At 30.6% G+C, this 20,029-nt stretch overlaps 1 protein-coding gene across 1 annotated transcript; it reads right to left on the bottom strand.

Annotated features, from left to right (window-relative positions):
* Positions 1 to 18,531: 18,531 nt before the first annotated feature.
* Positions 18,532 to 20,029, bottom strand: LOC149527649 (uncharacterized). The gene is made up of 3 exons (XM_089785797.1): positions 20,026 to 20,029; positions 18,896 to 19,088; positions 18,532 to 18,670 (listed from the first exon to the last, which is right to left on the bottom strand). The coding sequence occupies exons 1-3, from the start codon at positions 20,027 to 20,029 to the stop codon at positions 18,532 to 18,534; spliced, it is 336 nt and encodes a 111-aa protein (XP_089641923.1).

Raw genomic sequence — 20,029 nt, 5'->3', positions numbered from 1 at the left:
AATAATTTATAATAAAAATTACTGTCATATTCCATTCTTATGAATCAAACTAAATAATAATTCACCTTTTATTTTATTCTTATGAAATGATTAGTCTATTCTCACCCTATTTTCTTTTGCAAACCAAACAAACACACCCTTAGAGAGTGGAGGTTGTTGTTACTTCATTCAAAACCTTGTTAAGGTCTAGGAAGAAGTTGGTGACTTATGTCAAAATAATAGGAAATGGTTGTTTTAAAGAAAAAACTTACTATTGGTGCAATTACCTATCTACCATGTAATGAATCTCATGCACATGGGGGATCCAGATGTTGACAACTGTGTTAGAATTTTGGGATTTTCAAAGGGATATTTTTGGCTTTGTAGGTGAAAGGCGTTTGATTCGGTAATTAATTTAGACATTAGGGTTGTTATAGGGTTTCTATGTCTCAAGGAAGGGCTTTTTGGGTTTTTAGTTATTTTAACCTTTCTTCAATCAATCACCTGTGGTCTCCTCTCCCTCTCATATTCAAGTTCCAGAGGCTTTCAGACAAGTTTGACCAAACGCTACCAATTCAGTTTTTATTATATATTGTGTTTGCAATGTTGTCTAAAACAGGAGCAACATGTTTTTGAGTATGTCATGTTTTTGGAGACAACATGCTACACATGGATTAAAATATGTTTATGCTATATAAGTGTTGGCTGTGTACAAATCAAACATTTCTAAAGAGCTCCTTTAAACGTTATCACTTCATTTTTTATTTTACACTACATAGCGTGCTAACGCTTCTATTGAACTAATTTTTGTCGTTGTGCCGAAATACTTCGATTTCGCACAATGTTGTCCAAAAAAAAAAACCATTATTTCAATTGGTTGTTATAGATAATTATTAAACTATGTTTTTTTAGATAATATTATGCTCATTAATCGCTGTCAAGTATTTTTTTTGTATGTTATATAACAATCATTGTGTATTTTGTAATAAACATTATTTGTATATATCTCAAATATTAAAAATCAAATATGCTTCATTGCTTCCTTCTTTTGCTTTCTAGTGATGCTAGATACAAACATACATGTATTATTCTTATATGGCTATAGAATGTAAAGCATTTTGCTTCCAACAATTATTTACCTTTTCTATTCTCAGTTTTTAAAATATATATTAGCACAATCTGCTAGATACAAACATATATGCTAGACACAAATATATATATATATATATATTATTCTTATATGCTAGATACATTACTATGAATCATTTTAGCGTCAAATAATCTGCCATTGTACAATTGCACGATAATAAATACATTACTTTATTTATTTTTCTTTAAATAATCTAGAACAATTGTAATATTCAAAATTGTTAATATCAATGGAAAATATTCAATATCTACTAATTCAAAAATTTTATATTGAACTTTTAACATCAATTGTTTATAAAATTATATAAACCCCTTGCATAGCGTGAGTGTTCTTCTAGGAAAGAATGAATTAAGCTCTTGGCTTTTTGACACACCTCACAATTTAGTTAACAAATTTAAACTTATTTAATTAATCATGTTAATTGTATTATCATGTTTAATCTGTATAAAAGGATACGTTTATTAACTTGTTTAAATTTAGTTATAAAAGACTATTTTATGATAATGGATTTTATGGATGTTAGTTATGTTGAATTTATTATATTTGATCATATTATTATCTTGTTATAATTGTTTTTATAATTATTGATTTTAAATTTGAATAATAAAATTATATTTTAATTATAGGTATTTTTATTTAATCGTGTTAAAAATTAAATTGCATAAATCATTTAATCGTGTTGTGTCATATAAATCTTAACTCAACACATTTAATAAACATATTAGTCGTGTCATATCATGTTTCAAATTTTAATACCGTTACTAAATGTATCTATGTACATATTTTAGATTCTAAGCAGATTAGTTAATCATATCATATTCGCATTTATTCATAAAATTATTAATATTTTATTTTTACACAATACAATTAAGATAGGGAAACATAAATTGCCAGATCTAATTCTCAAACACTCATATTTGCATAGCTTTTTAACCAATTTTGTTCATGTTCTTAGGATGTCTTTGGATGAAATTTTTTGAAATTTTGAAAAGCTTCAGAAAATTTTCTCACTACAACTTTCAAGAAATTTTTGACTTACAATTTTCTTAAAATTCCATCATTGGAAATTTTTTATTTATTTTAATTTTTTATACCTTTTATTTTTATTTCTTTATTTTATTTAAGTTCTTGAAAAATAAATGCAAACCCTTTATATTGGAAATTTTTCTAAATTCTCTAATATTTATGGTAGAATATTAGACAATTTCCTCACCTAAGAATCTTAAAGAAAGTTGTCACTCACAACTTTCTTAAAATTGATTTAAAAATACTTTCTTAAAATTCGATCATTGGAGGATTCTAATATATTTGTATAGCTAAAATTAAACGTATGCAAACAAATAATATCATGATGCAACTTTAGTTTATTAAATATTTTAATTATTATATATTCATTTTTTATGTTTTTTCTAAATTCCATTTTTTATGAAATACTTATTTAGAAATAATATTTCTTGTAAATATAGTTACAAAATTTATCCCAGCACTTTTAGTATGGTCTCAGAATTATTTTTTCTTGGGAAAATTTAATAAAACTCTCACTAACAACTTTTTCAAAATGCCCTTTTAAAGAGATTTTATCTAAATAATTGCAAATTTTGAATTTAACTAATTAAAATTTTTATTATTCTTAGATAACATCTTTTATGAAATAGTTTTGTAAGTTTAAATATGTGCATAAAAAAGGAATAAAATCAAAAAGGGAATTAAATAACCACAATAAAATTGGGTCAAAACACATATCTCAAGTGGGTTTAAAATTCAAATACAAGTGGCCCAAAAGTATTTTGGGCTTGACCTAATAGATACAGGTCAAGCGATATTTGGCCCAAATAATTTTTTCTCACATGCTCTTTTAAACGACTTTGTCTTGAATCTCAAAGCTATCATCAAAACGGCATCACATCGTTTTGGTGTGGGTATAAAAAGGAAAAATCCAACTCATTTTTCAAGAATCTATTGAAACCATTCGTCGGTATCTTTGTTACTCCAAAACAATTTATTTTTCTTCCTCTCAACCTCGTCTTTTGTTTAATTAGTTAAAATTTTCAAAATCTTTTCTCATTTTTCTATATTGAAAGAAAATCGAATGTCACATCCTATTTTCTAGATGGATAATGATCAACACTAGGATTTACATAAGTATGGTTCACTAGATCCTAGTAACCCTTCCAACATCATTCTATCATCAATCAATCTCATTTGGTTCATTTGCCATCATTATCATCATACATGTATAACATGAATCATATAATCATAACATCTGTACATAAATGAATCATACAATTATGAATTTCTTAATAGAAAAAGTGTGAACACTTTTATTTATAATGATTGTACCCAGTACATTGCATATAAATTTTGTAAATTGGCACCACAGGTGCTCATAAGGTCTCAAGTCATCAACCATAGCATTTACGTAACATCATAAGAAATATCTTACCTTTCAATAGCTTAACAGTCATCCATAACCAAGCATTTTTAATGAAAATTTAAACTGACTTGTCAAGCAAGACATGACCTAACTCTCTAAACTTCAAGAGGTTGCTAAATCACCTATCAAAGGAAGAATGGATCACGAACTCCGTGACACGGGAGGCTTGACGGCTATTACTAATTTGCAACGAAAAAGGTGAACAACTAACGTATGAGTCATAAAGACTTCATGAATGGATATAGGAAAGAGACAAGTTAAAGGGTTAGAGCTTTTGCATAAATAAAGCATTTACAAAACCATGCACATATGATATTTCAATATGCATAATGAACTTGTACAAGAATAATCATGCTTTCAAACTATTTTTATAAATCCTTTGTAAATATGTATTAAACTTTTAAATCATTGAGTATCATGCTTAACAACATGGAAAATACTTTTTATATATTTTGTAGTCTCATAATCCATTAAAACCCAATTTGAGAATCAAACCTTTGAATGGCATCCAAAAAGGCCTAACTCAAGAAGTCATCATTTCAACTAAGGTGTCGAGACTTACTTTCTAGAGCTTCATAACCATGCTCATTAACTCGAATAATTTAGACTTGTCCAATCTCATTCTCATTAATATTCTTATCTCTAGCTTTCTTTCATAAAAGTCTAAGGAACTTTGTTCCGACATTCTCATATAGCATACACATAAAATCATTACTCATCAATCAATATATATTCAAAGGTATCAATAAATTTGTGATGGTTAACCCCTACTGCACCTTGGACTGACAATGTTTAAACCCTATTGCACCTTGGGAGTTTATGATGCAACATAGGAGTGGAATCATCACCTAACTTCGAGAGAAGAATTTATACCTCACTATAAAATAATGGTAATGGTAAAACCCCCAAAAACCATTGGGTTAACAAACAACATATCATATCTTATATGATCATGTACTCATACTCATAACATGTGATATGTGGAAACTACATCACATACTTGGCATCATAATCTTCAATAAGTACTCTTTATCATCTCATGTGATATGTGGAATCTACGTGAGATACAAGCATCATATCATTTATCATGTACTGTTTATCATCTTATGTGGCATATGGAATTTACATCATATACATAGCATCATGGCATTTATCATGCATGCTTAATCATCTCATACAGTACACGAAATTTACATCATATACCTGGCATTGTTGCATTCAATATTTATATTAAGTGCTTGTTCTAATTCTCATGGTATTGGGAAATAACATCACATACAACTCAATAGACATACATCATGTGGTCATTCATAACTTATTTAATATGTGGAATTATCATCACATAATCATAGCAATTTAACAAGCTTTAAGCATTTCATTCATCTTTCATTGAAGTGGTGGTTTTGATATAAAATGCTAGAAATGATTTGTCTCTCCTTATTGAAAACTAATACATAATAGAATATTTACATATACATGGTAGCTTTGAAAACCGTTTCCAAAACATTTCTCATCTACAAACACATTTACACATAACAAAACATTTATGAGAAACTATACTTGTCAAATCATACTTCAAGTTTACATACTAAAATAGTTTGAAAGTGGAGTATCCACTCACCTTGACAAAGCGTGCTTCTAAACCTTGCTTCATCTAACCTTGGTTGTTTTACAATGCTTGAGCTCAACAATCACCTATAAAATAAATCCTATCATAAGATCCTAGTTTCTAGCATAAACCTATTTTTAAAACTAGTAAATTTATTGAATAACCTTTTTTTAAGTTTTAATAAATTCCTATGTTTCAAACCCAATCAATAAAATGAATAACCTTAACTTTCCTTACCTTCACAACCTCATTGAAGAGCAAAACTTCTAAAATCTTTATCTTAAAAATGGAATAAATGAGCTGAAATTATAAATTCCTAGAGTTAGGTCATACTCATGAGATTTCAACTTTTACCTTAGATTTGAGTTTAAAAGGTTGGATCCTTATCAATGGGATCTTAACAGGTTAGTGTTGGTCCTAATGAAGTGTTAGAGGGGGGTGAATAGCACTTAAAAATACTTTGAAGGTAACTCTTGAGCTTGACAAACTTTTTGACAATGTGAAATGAAAGGTTTAAAACTTTTTGACAATGTGAAATGAAAGGTTTAAAACTTTTTAAGGTTAAAAGGCACTAAATAAGGAGAAGGTAGAGAGAACTGGACAAAGTACAAATATTTATAATGGTTCTATTCTCTTGAGCTACATCCACTACCTTGATCTCTTAATCAAGGATTTTCAACCCAACTTCACTAAACTTAAGGAATTGACAACTTCCACCAAGATTTACAAGATGAGCTTCTAACCCAAATTCAAATTCCTTACAACAAATCTTAAAGTGTTTCACACACTCTAACAACCAAGAATAAAGAAGAAAAAGAAATACAAGTGATCACCCTTGTTAATCTAAGATGTATACAATCAAGCTCAAAACACTTTAACAAGAATAGGAACGTGAAACTAGTGTGTAAGAGAAAGGTTTTTTTGCTTTTTAGCTCAAAATGTGGTTTGGGTAGCTTCTCACTTTCATCTTTGACCGTTGGAGGACCCTTTTATACTTGAAAACTCAAATTTGGCTGTTAAAGACAGTTTCTAGCAGTTATGAACAGTCTAATCTTATTCTAGCAGTTATTTTGTCTTTTAGTATTTAAATTCAAAGTGTGATGGCAGTGATTTGTTAACCAATTAAGGGTAGGCATTAATTGATTAACTTTTCTCCATTTCCTACATTGCTTTCTTGTGCTAACTAGTTAGTTACAACTTCAACTGATTAAAGGCTTTCTGTTTTCAGGCAATGTTTTCGATTAACTTTCTTTTAATTGACTAGTACTCTTTTTAACTGATTAAAGCTTTTTCCTTTTATCTTTAACTAATAAAAATGGGCTTCAATTGATTAAGAAATCTTCAAGTTTAAATCTTCTCATTTGACTTCATTTGAATGATCAACAATATTTGAATTTGAACTTTGGCATTTCTTGGCTTTTTGCTTTGACCTTTAGCCAATTAACTCTTCACGTTAACCAATTAAGAAGCTTTTGTTTCACACTCATGCAATGCCCTTGAATACCCTAACTTATTAAGGCTTCTTGTTAACCAATCAATACTTGTTTGTTTCCACTTAGTTTTTATTTTTGGTTCCTTTAACTAATTAACCATACTTATATCAAGGCAAGCTTCTTAACTTGCTTTCAAACAACATCAGTATTAAGAGATTTAAACGAAATCCTGCACACTTAAACAAAAGGTTAGACATTAATGAATAAAGAATGTTTTGTTATCGTCAAAAACTTTTTTTATAAATTGTGGCATAAGTAACGATATCTAAGACAAGTATATTGATACTTTCTATGTAGAAAGCCTTTTTAAAGCATTCTGGGTAGCAAGAATCGATACCTACGAAATAGGTATCGATAATTGTTAAGTAGAATATTTTCTAAGTGTCAGGTATCGATATCTCTTTCATAGGTATCTATTCGTTTTTAATATATAGTTGTTTTCCTTTGAAAATAAACCCATTTTGGTTCTTCTCTTTTCATTTCAAATAAGTTTGATATTTTATAAAATATGAATTTTCTAAACAATAAACTTCATAAATTTGGGTTGAAAACATTTAATAAGAGCTCATCAAGCTAACTTACCTTATTACTATTATACTAAAATTAAGGATTTTACACCCACACTGATTTTTTCTTCCTCTCTCACCCTTTTTTCTTTCCATTGATTGATTTGCTCAAACACACATTTTTCCTCCAAAAAACTCAAAAAACCCCGAATCAAACACCCAAAAAAAAAAACTAAAAACCTTGCTCCATTTTTGTATTGGTCAATTATTAAATTTGCTAGTAAATTATTAAATGTTATTGTGTGATTTTTGTAATTGGAAAAGAAATTCTTATGCCCTTTAATCTGAAAATTAAAAGATAAGTATCATTGGATAAACAATCTTTAACCTTAACTCAATTACGTAAATTAGGCTCTAACCTTTTTAATGAACCAAATGCAAGTTTAGGATGCCATTCAAAAAGATAGATTTAATTAGATAACCAATCACACCTAAATACAAAAAAATTAGTGACAGCTCCCAAACTTATATCGAGACAATTAAGTTTCTAAACTGTAATTACAAAAATGAACATAAGCCCAAATTAATTGGCCCAAAACTATTGGGCTTGGTCTATGCAAACGTGGAGTTTGGTTAAGTCAGATTCAACCTAAAACCCTTTTTTAATTTTGTTATTCCCTATGCCTCTATTCGTACGACATCGTTCGGTGTCGATATAAAAGTAAAAGAAATCAACCATTTCCTTTTCTTTTCTTCTTTTCCCTCTCAATCTAGTTTCTCCTTCTATAATTAGAAGCCTCATTAAACACAAATTCTAATGTCAAAAGTGTTGCTAGCCATCATCCTCATTGCTTGCTGATGCTGGATTCAACAAAAAAAAAAATTTTTAGGCTTATTTTCTTTTCCCTTTCTCCTAATAGGATTGGTTTTTTCGAAAAAATAAAGCCTTGCTATTTTCCTAGATCTTGCAAAAAAAAAGCAAAACCATTAAAAGTTAGATCACACCTTCCATGTTTTTTCTTGTCATTTTAGAGTTTTGATTATTTTGAGATCAAATTATTGATTTTTAAAGTAAAATCAATTTTAATTTGATTGTTTCAAATTACTCCTTTAAGTCGTTTAAGTTAAAGTTATTTAAGTCCATATCAATTCGTCTTTGATTTCTTTCATGTTCTAGTTAAGTGAGTTTAAATTAATGACTTTTTTTCGGTCAAATTAGGTAAGATCATATCGAGTTCTAATACAAACAGCTTGAACAGAATTTTTGAGTTTGAATAATTTTTTCCATTTCTACATGTTTCCTTAATAATCATCATGTTATATATATTTTCCAAGTTACAAGCAACCTTATAAAATTGGGTAAAATACACTAATACTCGTAATTTTTAACCATAATTAAATACAAGTCTACTAATTTTTAAAATAAATATTTCATCTTAAAAAAATATTTTTATTGAGCAGGTAAGTCCTGCCGTTAATGAATCGTCAATGTTTCTATTAGTTTGATGAAATGACAATATCTTTAAAATAATTTTACTCTTAATTATTTTTAAAAGTTATCACTATATAAATTATAATTTTTTATTTTTAATGTTTTTTATCTTTTTCAAAAAAAATCTTTCTAACCACCCGTGATTAACGACACTCCTCAAGCCAGCACTAATCTGGTGCTCCCTTGGGAGCTCGATTTGGGGGTTCCTTTGGGAACCCAATTGGGGCTCGCAAGGGAGCACCGAATCTTGTGCTCTCCTGCGGAGCTTGATCACAGCTCTTAAGGGAGCACTGATCTAGTGCTCTCCAAGGCGTGCAAGGTGCTCCCTAAGGGAGCCCAAATAGATAGGTGACTAGCTGGTGTAAGGAAACGTCATCGCAGGGTTGAGAGAATGGAACATGATGAAAGAAATATTATAGATATTTCATATTTAAGTATTAACATTATTTACATATTTGAAGTAAAATATTTATTTTAAAAATTAATAAATTTATATATAATTATAATTAAAAGTTAAGGATGTTAGTGTATTTTTTTTATAAAATTTTTATCTACTATTTTGAAATATTATTCATCCCAAGATTTTATCTATTTTTTAAAATATTTCAAAACTATATATGTCATTTTTTAAACACTTAAAATGCTTTTTTATATTCAAATTTATATTTCATGATTATTATCTTTTACTTCTTAGTAAAAGAAATAATGGAATATCATTTTGTAAATAAATTTTCAAATTTTAATATAAATATTGTAAAATAAATTTTTTTTAAAAAATTTTTGTAAAAATGTAAGTAAAGTCAAATAGGAAGCAGGGATGCATTTTCTTGTTTAAATGAATGGATAGTACAATCAAGGAAGAGAAAACGCGTCACGCTGCCATCTTCTATTGTAAATCAAATCTGAAGGCAGCCGCTCGACACCTGAACGTGCCTTTTCGGTTTAACGGCGGCTTTGCGATGTTCCAAGTGATGATATCATTAATTAATCCTTTTAGAAAATTTAATGTTCAGAATATATATATTAAATCTAAAGGTATATTGTGCAAAGATTTAATATTTAAACTTTAATTTATTATATTGAAAAATATATTATTTTTCTCTCATTATAATTAATGTTTGAGTTTTAACTTTTTTAAATAAAAATTTTCAAGTTTAAAAGCTTCGTATAAAATAATTAAGGTTAAAATTAAAAAATTTGACTAAAAAATTTAAATTAAGACAATATTTATAAGACAAAGAGACTATAAATTCAAAGATTGCTGAAATAATATATTTTGTTAATTGAGAAATCAATTTTTTTTCTGTTTTCTGAGTTTTTGAACGTCTTGGGCGATGATTCCACCAAGTCAAAGCACAATTTGCAATATATTCCCCTTGGGTTTCTCAAAATTATATAGGGACCATTTATTCTTGTTTAAATCATTTCACTCGTGGGGCGCCAAAAAACAAATGATCCCTCAATAATGATTTCCTTTCTAATAATTTCCTTCAATGCTTTTTCTTGCATGACCAGTGGATGATGTCTCGAATATAATCGTGCATTCGTGCATATCCACCGGCTTTTGAAAAACCACAAACCCAAATGTCAAAATAATAATAATAATAATAATAAAAAATAAAAAAATAAAATTGAAAGATCGATGAACAAGAAAAAGAGAAAGAGAGACATCCCTTTCATATAATTAGGCAACGTGCATGTGCAGTGTTGAACAGTGCTAAAGGTTTTGCTTACTGTTTCTATAATTATGATGATAATATGATTATTGTTTTTATGTTAATTAATTCTGCAGAAAATTGCGTCAATTCTACACAAAAAAAAGTTACATGCATGGGTAATGAAACATGATATATATGATTTCAGTGGTGAAAATATCTAGTATCGGTTAATAATCACATGTCTATTATTAATTAGCTAGGGTTGTGTTTTCTTTAGTACATTAATCAGTAGGTCCCAAATTATAAGATAACTTTTCTTATGTAAAAGATGGTGAAATGTAAACTCTACAAACATGTTTATATGATTGTGGCAAATTCATTTAGCTATGATTAAGAAATATAATAAATTGACATCATTACCAAATAAACATACGTTTTTAATAGTTATATGAACCTTAATACCTTGTTATTGCTTATGGAAAGCATGAAATTAAGTTGGGATAATTTTCTGAGATTTGTAGGTAGCAAACCCTATTTATGTTGTACAATTGATGGATTGGGTGCCCTTTTTGACGAGGCATGCAAATCTCTTTCTCTGGGTGTGTATCACATTGCTCGAGATGGCACGAGGAGATGTCAGTTGGACCAAACTCTTGTTTAATCTTTAATACGTTTGACTCCATCCTCCTCCACGACTTTGTTTGTGCCTTTTTCCTTTTCTTTATTAATCTGACTACAAGTTGTTCACTTTTCTTCTTCCTCTTTATTTATTCAGAAATTAATATTGGTTATGGGGGGTTGAAACTTGGAGAGTCCGAACTTCAAAGTCTGAATCCCCTTTTACAAGTACATATCCCATTTTTTCAGCATCACTTTGGTATTTATTTCGAAGCTATCGTTTTGCAATTTTTGTTGGGTTGTGGAAACTGGACAGCACAGAATCATAAAAAGCTGACGACGAAATCCCCACTTTTTCTTCTTGGAATGTTGCGAGACTGAGTATATACTGAATAGAAAAATAGAATAACAACCCCCATTAGTATTTATATAAATTCAATCAAATTAAAAGCTTACTCGGTCAAAGGGCCTTGAGAACAAAAACTTTTACGTACAAAAATCTGTTTCATGTTTCACCAATTTGAAACTGTCCTGTTTCTCACCCCGCACACTTGGCTTGCGCTATGTTCTGGGCGTCAAATTATGTCGTGCCTCGTGACAATGTACCATGCAAACAGATTTTGGTGCAATTTTCAAAGGTCTAGCTACTGCTCTGCTCTGCTCTGCTCACACGCCTCTCCTCTTCACTCTTTAATGTATAGTTTCCTCTCTGTCTTAAAACATCTTAAGAGTTATGTATGATTGGTTTTCGTTTACATCACCAAGTGAATAGAAAATTAGGTACTGTAGATTTGGTTAGAAATTCTGGTTTCAAACAAGTACACATAAATACTTGTGAATGTTTGTATGAGATGAGAAGCAGCTAGATAGGTACAAATGCATTAGTAGTTGTGTAGGAAACGTTAATAGTATTAACAAGAGTATCTTAAATCTCCGTAATTTCCCACTCACATTTCCTCCCAATAAGGAAAGAAGAGAAAAAAAAGAAAAAAACTTGGTGATTTTGACAATATTGCAAATCAGCCGAGGAATCTGGCATTATTTCCGGTGAGCAGGACGGCTAAGACCTAGCTTGAACCATGCCTATATATTCCCCCAGATAATGTTCTGCTCTGCCTGTGTCTGCTTCTCCGTTACTAGAAGGTGCTCTCTCTTCCAGGAGTGGACATTCTTTTTATTTATTTAAATCACATTGAGCTTGTAAACGTCTATATCTGAAAATTTGACGTGAGGAATTAGATCTTTATATTACTTTTATATTTTATACATACATTTAAACCATTTAACACATTTCTATTCGTAATCATGTATGCTAAAAAAACAAAAGAAAAGAAAAATTGTAATCATGCATGCAGGCAGGTAAAAAATGTGGTATGGGCCTCTGGGGCGTATCTACGGTTGCGATACAGTCAAAGAAAGGACCGGTGATGGAATGTCAAATTATATTCAATCATTCACATAAAGCCTGCAGCCAACAGATTTCAACACTCTTTTCCATACGGCAGCCTATTTTGAACATAGAATGGCTTTTGAAGATGATATATGAGGCCAAAACTTGGGATTCCATTTCTGTGGATTAATTTCTAGGGAGATCCCCCTCACGGTCCACAATCTACATGTTATTATGATTACATTCAGTGTAAATAATATTCATGATAAAAAAAAAAGTAGCTGGGTAAGTAGGAAAGCAAATGGGGAATTGATGATAAGATAATAAAAAAGCAGAATAATAGAAGATTAGAGTGGGAAGTAGTAGCTTTGGTGAGAAAGGAGAAGATAAAAATGCAAGGAAGAAGGGATTGAGGAAGAAAAGGGGAGGGGAGGGGAGGGGAGGGGAGGGGTAGGGAGGCAATCTGAGTGGTGATTGCACGTGCAACCGATTGGTCCCCTGGGGAGAGAAGAATTATTGGCAGTGGGGACAGGCAGCCATGAAGGGGAATTCATCCGTGCGTGCGGTAGAAAAGAAAAAGAAGGTAAATTTGTAGATGGGGAGTCATAGTCTCAAAGAGGTGGGACTGGGGCTTTTGCTTTAAAAGCAAAGAATGGGAATCAAACCAAGCCTTGTCTCTCGCATTCACGTACGCTTTTTTATCCTTTTACTCAAATGCTTATGATTTTGGTTCTTGCATGTGAGGGGACGCCACGCCACATTCTGCACCCAAAAAGATGATGTTCCTATATCCTAAATTAAAATAACAAAATAAATACAAGTGAATTGAAAGAGTACAAGTCATTGAAAAGATGAAAACTATGGCATAACTCAACTTTCTAGTGTAAACTCCTATCTAGAGAGCAAGTTCAAATTCTTCTTCTCTCAATTAAAAGAAACAAACCAATTAAAAGAAACAAACCGAACTCTCTTTATCACTAGTATAGCAGTTTGATTTGGTCACGCCACTCTCACGATATTAACAACCCAACGTTCTTTATTATAGCTTTACATACATTGTACTATTGTAAAGCAAGCTCTACCCCACCCTCAACATCTCCAACCAAACATGAATTCATAGTTAGAATTTGAGAATCCAATTTAAACATCTTGAATTGGAAATCTGAAATATAAAACAAGGTATAAAATTTATAAAAATAAAATAAAATAGAAAAAAGCTAGGTATTGCAATTATATGTCCACAATCCTTCCAAAATATACTTGAAACACTTTTTAACTTTTAACGTCATCCAAATTTAAGTTGATTAATTCCTGAAAATGGTATGTACAGTATCTTATATACATAGGACAATGAAAGATTAATACAAATGAAAGAGTAAGCTATACTAACTTATACAGCTAACTAACTAAATTAACTAACTTTTAAAATATACTTAAATGAAATGGTGAGTTTCATCTATATAAGCTATATGTAGTGTGTTATTCTTTAAACACCGCGTATAGGACACAACTTCTTTATTCAAATAGTGCGTTGCATATACACTGTCCAACTTTCTTTCTTTCTTCCTTGAGCATCTCCTTGCTGTTCTTCTTCACTGCACTTTACCCAAGTCTTGAATAATTCTAGACTTATTTCTGATTTTTGCTTGTTACTCCCCTTCAAGGCGAGGTGTGAATGTCATGAACACTCATCTTGCTTAATAGCTTATAAAATTGCTTTGATAATAAAGCTTTAATGAAATATCAATCACCTGCAAGTCAATAGATACGTGCAGGGGCATAGTTATATCTGCCAACACTTTTTCTTTGATGAAGTGACAATCCAATTCTATGTGTTTTATCCTTTCATGTTAAACTAGATTCTTGCTTATGTGGATGGCAGATTGACTATCTGAATATAGAATTATGGGATCATCATGGTCTATTCCAAAATCACTCGGCAAATGTTTTAACCACATCGGTTCACAATAAGTGGATGCCATGGAGCAGTATTCTGCTTCAGTAGAGCTATGAGCTACAAAAGCTTGCTTCTTGGACTTCCAGCTGATCGGAGATTCTCCAATAAATACAACATAGCCTATGATTGACTTCCTACTATGAGGGCATCCGACTAACTCACTATCTCAATAAGTAGTGATTTTAAAATTTGAATTTGCCTTCATCAGAATTCCTTGTCCATGAGCATTTTTCCAATATTTCAATACCTTGTGAGCTGCCATTAGGTGCTTTTAACCAGGTTTGTCCATGAATTTTGATAATATTTGCACTGCATAGGCAATGTCAAGTCTGAAAAATGTGAGATATAGCAGTTTTCCTATAAGTTATCTATAACCAGTTGATATGCAAGCAATTCTCCATTTTGAGATTTCTGCAGTTTATGATTGTAGTCAATAGGGGTGTTTATAGGTTTAGCTTCTAGCATTCCATGCTCCTGAAGAAGATCCAAGGTGTATTTCCTTTGACTTATAGAGATTCCTTCTAGTATGTCCACAATTTCAAGCCCAAGTATATGACATTTCCCAAGTCTTTAAGCTTGAATTGAGGGCTTAGAAACTATTTGATCTCTATAGCACTATGAACAGATGTGCTCCCAATCAATATATCATCTATGTACACTAGAAGAGCAACAAAATCTCCAATAGAAGTCTTCATAGTGAATAAAGAGTAGTCTACTAATGATTGGTTGAATCCAAGCTGCATAAGTGAGGCAGCCAATTTAGCATTCCATTTTTTGGAAGCTTCTTTAAGTTCAAATAAGGACTTGTGTAGTTTGCAAACAAGTTTAGATCCTTTAAGACACTCCATCGAAACTATATAACCTTGTGGTATCTCTATATATACTTCTTCATCAAAATATCCATTAAGGAAAGCACTGTTGTCATCTTATTATGACAAGGACCAACCATTTGCTGCAACTAGAGCAAAAAACACCCTAACAGTTGATTACTTTGCTATGGGGCTGAAAGTCTCTTAGTAATCAAAACTAGCTACTTGACTATAGCCTTTAGCAACTAGTCTTGCTTTATACCTTTCAATTTCACCATTTGCCTTTAACTTGACCTTGCAGATTCACTTGCAGCCAATTACATGTGAATTTGAAAGCTGAGGGACTATGATCAATGTCTCATTGTCTTGCTAGGCTTTTAAGTGGCATTTGGTGCTTTACAATGCAATGTGATTACAGGTAATATGATTGCAGGTAATGTGATTGTAGGTAATATGCTTGCAAGCAATGTCATTGCAAGGAAAATAACATTACATTGTTTTGTATACAAGCAAAATAATGATTAAAATGCAGAGAAGATAACATTGCAGTGTTTGGTTTACAAGTACTTTGCTGGGAATGTAATGTTAATTTTCAAAATTACCCATAGTTATTAAAATATAAATTTAATATATTTATATTTTTTATTATTAATTTTTATATAATATCATCTTTTAAATATATTTTGAATGTCATATATTTTATTTTCATTTATTATTATAATCTTATATATTTTATTTTTATTTATTTAATATACTTTTTTATATTATATATTTTATTTTAATTTATTTTACTTGATATAAATTTTAATCTTTTATATTTTATTTTAATTTTTGATTTTTATTTTATATATTTTATTTTCATATTTTTGTTTTAATTATAACATTATAAAATATTTTTAATAAGGTAATAAAGTTGAAGGGTAAAAATATCTTTAAGAACATTGCAGAGTGCAATGTAATGTGATTGCATTAGTTTTGGACTGCAATCACATTACATCCCTTGGCTGTAATGTGATTACGTTGCAATCTTACATTGCAGTGGTCTGTTGCAAAACAAACACTGTAATGTAATTTAATTGGGTACATTGCAGGAAATGTGCTTTCACTTCCCTCATACCAAACGCTACCTTAGTTCAAAGTTCATAATTTCTCTTTAGTGAGAATAGTTTATATCTTGATGATAAAGTTTGGTTCATGAATGTGGGACACAATAGTGGTAAATGACTTATGTGCAGGTGATACTTGTTTAGAAGCCATATGTTTGGTTATAGGGTGAAGGGTGACAGAATTAGTTTATGATGGTAGGTTAACATAATATGCATCAAGGTACTTAAGAGGTTGTTTTCATCTAGTACTTTTTTTGGTTGGCATTTCTATTTCTTGTGTAATACTTGTATTAGCACTGTCACTATCTACAATAGGTGTTATATTGTCTGCTGAAGGTAAATTGATGGAAAAGTCATTTAAATTTGGTGCAGAATGTCTTTCTGATGATTAAGAAGGTTCAAATAAATATGAAACAGGAGTTAAGTGTTGTTGGTAAGGTTGTTATGATATGTTTGAATCAAAATCATCAATATCCCCATTATGTATATCATATGTTTGATGAAATGCATCTAACTATATATTGCTACTTGATGAGTGAAATGGAAACACCTGTTCATGAAAAACAATATTCCTTGATACAAGGACCTTTTGTGGAAAAAAATCATATACCTTGTATTCCTTGACATTAATTGGATACCTTAGGAATATGCATTCACTTGCCCTTGGGTCAAATTTCTTCCTATTATGTGTCAAGGTGGATACAAAACACAAACATTCAAAGACATAAAGGTGTTCATCTACTGGTGGTTTTATGTGTAACAACTCAAATGGTGATTTGTTTTCAATTATCTTACTAGATACTCTTTTGATTAAATGAACTATAGTGAGGATTACATCTCCCCAACAATGAAGAAGGACACTTAATTGATGCAGTAAGGCTTTTGCTACGATTAGAATGTGTTGGTGTTTGCTTTCAACAAAACCATTCTGCTAAGGGTTATCTACAAAAGATAATTGATGAATAATTTCAATGTTGGTGAAGAAATCAGTGAGTCTAAATTCATTCCCATTATCTGATCTTATGCATTCAACTAATTTATCAAACTACTTTTGTACATATTTATTAAAAGTAGGAATGATAGTTACAATTTCTAACTTGTTTCTCATTAAGAAAACCCAAGTAAACCGAGAGAAGTCATCTACTATAGTTAAAAAAAATCTTTGTTCTGATAGAGTTGGGACCTTATAAGGTCCCTAAATATCAACATGGATCAGTTGAAAAGGCACACTTCTACTTTGAGTATGAACAAAAAAGAGAAGTTTTCTTTGCTTTGCCAAAAAGTAGATATCACACAAAAATTGATTTGAATTGTTAACAACATGATACTTTTGGTGAATAACATTGATTCTCTCTACAGGAGCATGGCCTAGCCTAAAGTGCCAAAGATAAAAAACTTTGTCTTTTGTTTTACATGAATTAACAGAAGACACTGAAGGAAGCTTTACAACTTTGTCAAAATTGAATTGAGACATATCTTGCTCATCTTCATTATCTTATATGAGATATAACCCTGAAGAAGTCCTAGCAACCCCAATCACTGTCTAAGAGTGAGTGTCCTGAACAATACTATATGAGTCAATAAATAATACAAAATTTCTCTTAGCACAGGTTAGTTTTCCTACAAACATCAGGTTGAACTTTAAACTAGGGACACATAAGACATCATGTAAAGTCAAAGAAAAATTTATCTTGATTGAACCTATACGGGAGATTAATGCTTTCTGTCATTTGGTAGTTGAACAAAGCAGTTTACTACAAGGTTAGCTTGAATGAAATTGTCTAAGGAGTAGGCTATATGATCAATTGCACTTGAATCCATGATCTAGTGTCCTTGTTTAATCATGACAGTGTTAACATGCATCAACTCAATTGGTAAGTTGTTATGGGTGTTAAAAACAAGATGATTAGAGATCATACCTGCAAAGGCAAAATTGACAAGAGAATGTTTATTGGGCTAAGTGTTTATTAGAGAACTCTTACTATCATTGCTAATGAGTCCATTTTCACTTAAGAGATCCAAAAGCCTATCAACCTGTTGTTTAAGCATATTCATCTGAGACATGGAACTAGTACCTCCTATCTCCTCGGCATGACTAGCATGAGTGTCATCTAGTTGTGTTTCAGCTGATGCAAAGACATTGTTCACTACTGCCCTTTTTTTCACATAAGGCTTCCTTTGGTGAATTTAAAATCTTCTAGGAAATTAATTAACTTGTAACATTTATCCTTCACATGCCTTTTCTTTCTACAGTGAGTACATGATATGTCTTTTTTAGATTTTCTTTTGATATCAACAGTTGCAACCATTGTTGAGGATTCAAGAAAAGGTTAAGATTGAATAAACATGTTTCTTTGTGATTCTTCTCTAAGTACCATACTGTAAACCTTATCCAGTAGGGGTATTGGATCCATGAGAATAATTTGGGATCTTATGGTTAAGGAGGATTCATTCAAGCCATTGAGGAATCTGAATGCCATGTCCTTTTGGTACTAGTCTAAGTATTTTTTGAAGTAGCTTGCATTGCATTTCCCACACTCATACTAAGGCAATGGCTTATAGTTCCTTAGTTTCTCCCAAATACCTTTTAGCTCTATAAAATAACTATCCATTTTTCTGGTTCCTTGAGTTACACTACCTAATGTATATTGAAGATTACAAATAAGGGTGTCATAAGGTTGGGAAAAATTTTGCTTTAAGGTGTTCCAAATTTCTGTACAAGAGTTCATGAAAAGGATAGTAGAGGCTATTGGTTGAGAAATGAAGTCTAGTAGCCAAGCCACTATTAAGTTATTGCATCTATTCCATGTTAGGTATAAATCATCAGTAATTGAAAGCTTAAGGATAGAACTATTTGTAAAACCAATCTTGTTTTTGATTGATAAACCTAGTAAAAAGGAATAGCTCTAAGCCACATAATTGTTTATGGTGAGTTTGGTGTTTACAACCACTGATCCAAGATAGTCAATGTGGTGAAGGTAATAAGGTGATTGTGGATCATTGGTTGGTAAAATATGTGAAGTATTTGTAACAGATGCAATGTTTCTTATTGTGGATGCAGTTGATTCTGTCATTTTTCAGCTTAAATATAAGTAAATGAAAAGGCTAGGAATGAGAGATTAAGAAGATCAATATATTTACTGATATTAAACGAGAAACAGATCAATCCAAAAAAAGCCCTGCTAGTATAGCTATGTTTGTTTAGTTCTCAGTCGTATTGCTCTGATACCATGACAAAGATGAAAGAGAAAAGGCTGAAACGGCGTAGGGATTTTAAGAAAATATAAAAAGTTGCTTCATTCTTTAAAATGGTATGTCCTTGTCTTATATACATAGGGCAATGAAAGATTAATACAAATAAAAGACTAATCTATTATAACTTATATAGCTAACTAACTAAATTAACTAACTTTTAAAATACACTTAAATGAAATAGTGAGTTTCATCTGTATAAGCTATGTGTAGTGTGCTATTCTTTAAATGCTGAGTATAGGACACAACTTCTTTATTCAAATGGTGTGTTACATATAGATTGTCCAACTTTTTTTCTTTCTTTCGTCCTTGAACATCTCCTTGTAGTTCTTCTTCATTATACTTTACTCAAGTCTTGAATAATTCTGGACTTATTTCTGATTTTTGCTTGTCAGATTTAGAGAGACTAGTTGAAGAAAGAGGATTTAAAAATTTTTACTCAATTGTCTCCTTGCCAATAAAGTTTTGATCCAATTAAAGCATACTAATAAGTAGTATAATAATGAATTATTTATCTTATATACAGTCTCAATTTCTCATGTTTTGTCTCACACCAAATATGGCTCTCTTACCCAT

This window comes from Theobroma umbraticum, unplaced genomic scaffold (genome assembly GCF_002168275.2).
Source record: "Theobroma umbraticum cultivar Fairchild unplaced genomic scaffold, ASM216827v3 scaffold_44.0, whole genome shotgun sequence".
NCBI classification, from domain to species: Eukaryota; Viridiplantae; Streptophyta; class Magnoliopsida; order Malvales; family Malvaceae; genus Theobroma; species Theobroma umbraticum.
This window is presented reverse-complemented; position numbering and strand designations above follow the sequence as displayed.